This window comes from Limulus polyphemus, unplaced genomic scaffold (assembly GCF_000517525.1).
Source record: "Limulus polyphemus unplaced genomic scaffold, Limulus_polyphemus-2.1.2 Scaffold2324, whole genome shotgun sequence".
Classification (NCBI taxonomy): domain Eukaryota; kingdom Metazoa; phylum Arthropoda; class Merostomata; order Xiphosura; family Limulidae; genus Limulus; species Limulus polyphemus.
Window position 1 is genome coordinate 23,771 of NW_013667934.1, and position 6,173 is coordinate 29,943.

At 34.0% G+C, this 6,173-nt stretch overlaps 1 protein-coding gene across 1 annotated transcript in view; it reads left to right on the top strand.

The window, feature by feature from the left end:
- Positions 1-5,568: 5,568 nt before the first annotated feature.
- The window catches only part of LOC106466618 (collagen alpha-1(IV) chain-like), a gene marked incomplete at its 5' end in the record, with an annotated part of 138,773 nt that continues 138,168 nt past the window's right edge, over positions 5,569-6,173 (top strand). The window contains 2 exons of the mRNA XM_022394658.1: positions 5,569-5,625; positions 5,853-5,987. Of these exons, the coding sequence (XP_022250366.1) occupies positions 5,569-5,625; positions 5,853-5,987 (192 nt within the window). The remainder of the gene's footprint in view (positions 5,626-5,852; positions 5,988-6,173) is intronic.

Sequence of the window (6,173 nt, forward strand, 5' to 3'; positions counted from 1 at the left end):
ACCTAAACTGCTAAATGATGCACTGTCCTATGCAACTACGCACACAGTTTACTTGGTTTCCAACGTAAATCAGTTAACAAGAGACCTATACTGATAACTGATGCACTGTCCTATGCAACTACGCACACAGTTTTACTTGGTTTCCAACGTAAGTCCGTTGACAAGAGACCTAAACTGCTAAATGATGCACTGTCCTATGCAACTACGCACACAGTTTTACTTGGTTTCCAACGTAAGTCCGTTGACAAGAGACCTAAATTGCTAAATGATGCACTGTCCTATGCAACTACGCACACAGTTTTTTTTTTTTTTCGCTTTTAACATAAATAAAGATGGTTCTTCACTTTACACAACTATCCAGTCTATTCATTTTCTTAGCTTAAAACTTATATAGTTCATTTAGCTTCGGATTTACTCAGTAATTATCATGGATGAATTTCTCGTTATAAAGCGGTCCTATCTGATACTCTTTTTATAAAGTCAGTTCATCTGAGAATACCACAATACTGAGAGGTGGTGTAGACTTATAGCATCGTTAATTATGTCATTTATATGTCTTAGATATTCTTACAAAGAAATATTGGATAAAATGCTCAAACTAATTTTTAAATCACTATATATATATATATATATATATATATTACTACCAGAAACTAACAGTTTTAACTCTGAATTTAGAAACAACTGCTTCGGCGCATTCAGTGTGTTGGGATATGAGAAACTGCCCTTTTAACGTTTATCCTACTTCCTAGATGTCTTTATTTTCATATCTAAAGTTAATTTTGGAAAGTATTTTTGTTTTTTTATCTAAACGTTTGTTTGTTGTTAAGCACAAAGCTATATATTGAGCTATCTGCGAAACCCAATGCTTGGAGTTATACTGCTGAACCACCAGGAAAGTTGCTCTCGATGTACTAAGACGTTATGTTTATCAAAAGTATTTTCAGTGTACATGTATATCTAAATCATACCTTGCACTTATATTTGCTGGACATTAATCAGATATATGAATATGAAGTAGTAGTCTTTGCTCTATAAAAGGCTAAAAAGTTGAAATTGGGAATTTAATATAAAGGAATACAAAAGTATACACTTTGGAAGCCTAGGTTTCAATTTGTAGTTCAGTAAAATTACTTAAAATGAGAACTTAGAGTAAAGAAGTATAAGTGTCGGAAGCCTAAATCTCAATTACTCTTCTTTCATACTTTAATTTCTTGAATAATTTAATCGATAACTTGTGTGTGCTGTTTCGGTGAATTAATTTCAGACTTTCGTTGGATAAGAACATAGATTCGAAGGTCTTGATAGAGGAGATTAATCTGATTAAATTTTGTTTATGGTCCAAATAAACTTTGTTACTCTGTTGTTGTTTTTATCACTTTTCTTTTATTCAGAGTTTGGAAGGGTTGGCTGAAAGGCCTTTTTTATACAATGATTCCTTCTATGGGCTCATTCTGTAAGGGTTTTGGTGATTTTGTTTGTGAGAATAAAACTAAAAGCTGATGACGGAAGTGATATTGCTAAATTAAGAAAACATGGAAATGCCTGGGTTGCAATTTCTGAAAGAGAGACAGAAATTGTCATTTTAATTCCCGCCTAATTAGGCTGTTAATACTGTTAATAAGAACAGACAAATGGCAGCATGATTTTCTAAATTAAGGGAGATATATCGAGTTCCTCTATCTTCATCATTTGAAGATGAATAATTTCCTGAGGTAGAGAGTAGTTTGGATAAATGATAATAAAGAAAAAATTAACACGTCTAAATGAAAACCTTTTTAGTTATTTTAAGCGACGTTTCGAGTAGACGCCCTTCGTCAGGCACTAATAACCATGTTACAATGGAATTAGGCTCAGTGAGGATTGCTTTCTCAAGATTGTTAAGATAATTGATAGTGTTGATGCATCATCTTTTCTCATACTTAATGGTGAGAACGGTGGGAATAGGGGGACACAAGTAAAAATGTTGGCAGGGCAGGAGCCACCTTCAGCTAAGACAGTTTTATTCTTCTAACTGGGTGGTTGGCCTTTGGAACGGGTTACCTTCGGATGTTGTGGAAGCAGTAAATATAAGTTAGTTTAAGAGAAAGCTTGATAATTATGTTAATGATAAGGGCTGGTATGGAGTTTTATTCATTTTTGTATTTACTAGTTTTAGTTTAGTTTAGAGGATGGCACAGCCTAGATTAGTGTTTCTCAACCTTTTACGCCTTCAGCAAACAATGAGCGCCCTTGCCTCCTTTTAATAAATGTTAGTACAAGCACCGAAAGTAGCACCAAAAGATATATGCTCAACGAATGGACTAGAAACGTTGGGGTGGCGTTGCTTTCCGCAGACACATCCACATAATGATTTTTGCTCAAACGTGTTGAAAGAAAAAACCCTATTTATTATGGTTTAATTTTAAGAAATATAGCTTTGAAACGCTCAAAACTTTTCTGTCCACGCCCTGCCGGCCCCCTCAAAGTTTAATGCCACCTGAATTTTAAAAACGCCTACTAAGGGGCGGTACCGCCTAGGTTGGGAAACACTGGCCTAGATGGACCAATAGTTCCCTTGTTGTCCCTAAATATTATGTTATGTTACGTTGGCGTATGAAGGATTTGATTAGGGAAGATGCAGTTTTAGACCTTGATCTTAATACTTAGAAAGATAAGTTTAGAAATTTAACTGAGACAGGACACTTGAGTACCAGCAATCGTAACATTATTTGTTACCTATGACGTATTCATTAAAATCAGTTGTAGAATTAGTTAATAGGAATCGTGTCACAAGTTTGAAAATATAAACCAACTGTCTAAGATAATTTTCTCATCACTTTCACTATATTATTAGTACACAAAAGGTGACCCGTGAATAACCAGATCATCCAATTATTTTTATCATTCACTCAACACAATCTATGCCCTAAGCACCATTCGTTCATATTTGAATTTAAATACTTTTTAGTCTGATTGTCGGCTACCTTGGTAATTTTTTGCCTTTTTGTTTTCTGTCAGGTTTTTACTGTGTGTATTGAGGCACTGGATTATTTATAGTAGCTGTCTGTGACTTGCTGGCGATAAATTGAACAATAAACAAACAGCACACAGTCCACTTGTTTTAAAATATTATATTAAAACAACTCAAACGTATATACAAATGTTCGTTACATAATTAATCACCACAGTTGTATCCGGTGCTTTAAGTAATCGTCTCTTTTCGTCAAACTCCACACAGTCTGATTCGGTTACTTTATAACACAATTGACAAGACGAATTATTTATTGTATACTCTTTTATTACAATACAATATATAATAATTTCACTTTAGAAATCGCCACTATACGCCCTTTATAGCTAAACTCACAACCACGCAGTCTAAACCTAGCTCTCTATCTAACTAACTTTGTCTTACTAGCTCGAACTACATTTTATATGCATATTTATAGCCTGACTAAGGCCTCGAACGTTCTACACATTATGAGATATTATGATGCAATAATAATCCATTAAAATAATAATAAAACTTAGAAAGCTCTAGTAACATGGCGCAATAATACAACAAGTGCCAATTCACAACAGTTGAGCTACACAACCTATTATTCATACACAGTTGCGTAAACAAACCTGCTTCTACAGACAACTAAATGTAACACTTGCATTGAACTTAAATTGAAATAGTCATATATATATATATCTAACGTTTTCATGGTACAGTTGGAGATGATGAGCCCCTGACAACGTTTGAAGCCATCAGTCAGTTGGAATACAATATGTTGTCTGTTGTACTTTAGAACAATTTTGTTAAATAAGCTTTTCTTTTCTTCTGGGTGGTTAGAGTGCTTGACTCACAATCTGTCGGTCGATGGATCGCATTGCATCGCCAAACATGTTCCCCCTTTCTGCCGTTGGGGCGTTATAATGTGACAACCAATCCTAATATTCATTTGTACAGAGTAGGCCAATAATTGACGGTGGGTGGTATTGACTAGACGTTTTTTTTTCTAGTCTACCACCTCAAAATTAGGGAGGCTAGCGCAGAATACATTCAACAAACAAACTCTCTGTCCCTCGCCAGCTGTTAACGACAACAGTTTCTGTTTAAACGAATTCTCTTTCTTCTCTTGATAGATTCCAGATTTTTAACAGTAACACCTTTGTTGGACAGACACTGTTATAATTTCTCTTTGAAAGTTATATAAATTGTTGCTCTTAGCAGTTCTCACGTAGATTAACCATAAATAATATCACTACAAATCTGCATTTGTAGGTTTTAAGGAATCTCCTAACACATGACATTATACTTCATTCCGCATATTTTAGTGAGCATATGACAGTTGTAATAGAGTGATCTGTCAGTAGAGAATATTTACATGATTTTATCACAAAGTGATCGAGTTACATCTCCACATTATTGCTTACAAGCAAAGGTACCCGTCCCCAGTGACAGTAAAAGTTTAAGTTAATCTATCAATTATTATTTCATGGACTTTAAAAAGGTTAATTGTGTTGCACTCTTCGTTTCACTCAATATCAAAGTTCTGAGCTACTTATACTGCCCACTGCAAAAAGTAATTGTTGAGGATTTCAGTCATGCTAAGAACCGCTCAACAATAACATACGGTAAATCTACACTTTTATTCTTTAAGTTATGCCATCAACATTGTTCATGCTTGTTCTCCCGTAATTTCAAAAGTGGATGTTGAATTTTATCTGCGTGCACAGCTTTTCAAACGGAAGACAGACACCCCTGTTCTCAATATATAATCACTTTATAATAAGATCCAAGTAAGATGTATAATGATTTTTGTGGTTAAAGGAAAACTAAACGAGAATGCATTTAAAGCTTATTAGGTGAAGTTGTTAATATAAATCGTAATTGTTTTCCCCTATTTAAACAGATGAGGTCATGTTAATTATTACAGAGTATTTAGTTATTGTTCAGTTACTTTCAACGTTTTAAAACTAATTACATTAAACTAGAAGGAAGAACAATGTAAAAATTGAAGTGTTGCACGACATTCAACACTAAACTTTAGATATACAGAGATACTACATATAGCGACAGGTCAATAAGTCACATTACTTCTGAACACTATCATTATCCAAGTTAAAATATTACACGGGTATACTCAATACCATTTGACGTTAAAACATCAAATTGTGGTGGTTGGTGTCCTACTTGTTTTGTTAACTACGATTTACTACATATCTCGAGCTTATTTGTTGTTATTCATAAATCTACACAATGTGCTACCTGTATCGAAACCCTATTTTTAGTGTCATAAGCCTTTGGACTTACATTCCGAAGGGAAAGGCAGATGTTTTTGATGTTTTTCAACGCAAAGTTACATACACAATAGATTATCTGCGCAGAAAATCCAATCCCAGATTTCGAAGTTCTAAGTTTGTAAACTCACCTCTGAAATTACAGTTTTATTGTATTTTGTTCTAATAACATATGCTCGATTTTATTTTAGGTAATAACCTAATTTTATAACATTAACTAAACATTTTATATCTTAAGTTATGTGTTGAGGAGAAAATAAACAGATTCTCATCTTTTTTTAAATTATTTTTTTACAGGCATGTAAAGGATGCACTGTTAATTCCTGTATATGCCCTGGTGAAAAAGGACTTTTGGTGAGATTTTATTGTTTATATCAAAATATTTCTACAAAGTCAAATCACACTAAACTCAAATTTAAAACATTTCTATTTATAATGTGTTACGATGTTTTTGTGTCTTTATTGATTATCCACCTAAAGCTGTCAAGTACAGGAGTACCTTAGTACTATACAAAGTTTATATATTATAGGTAATCCCAGTAGAATGACAGAATAGTGTTGATTTTTCCTTATTATTGTAGGGCATACCAGGAATCCCTGGAATGCCAGGCTTTCCAGGTGAGCACGGTCCTATGGGTCCAGTGGGACCACCAGGCGTGAAAGGATCTCGAGGAAGTTTGGGATTTTCAGGAGATATAGGTCCAAAAGGAATTCGAGTATGTATTTTTCATAATAATTTTTGTCTGATAATCAATTTATTGCAGTTGGTTGATTCTAGGTATGTAAACTCATAAGCTTGTGACTGCCAACATTCCTAACTAAGCATGACGTAATAGCTAGCTTTCTGAACTGTGAATTTGAAGGTTTTGTTTGTTTGTTGTTTTTTTTAATTTCGCGCAAAG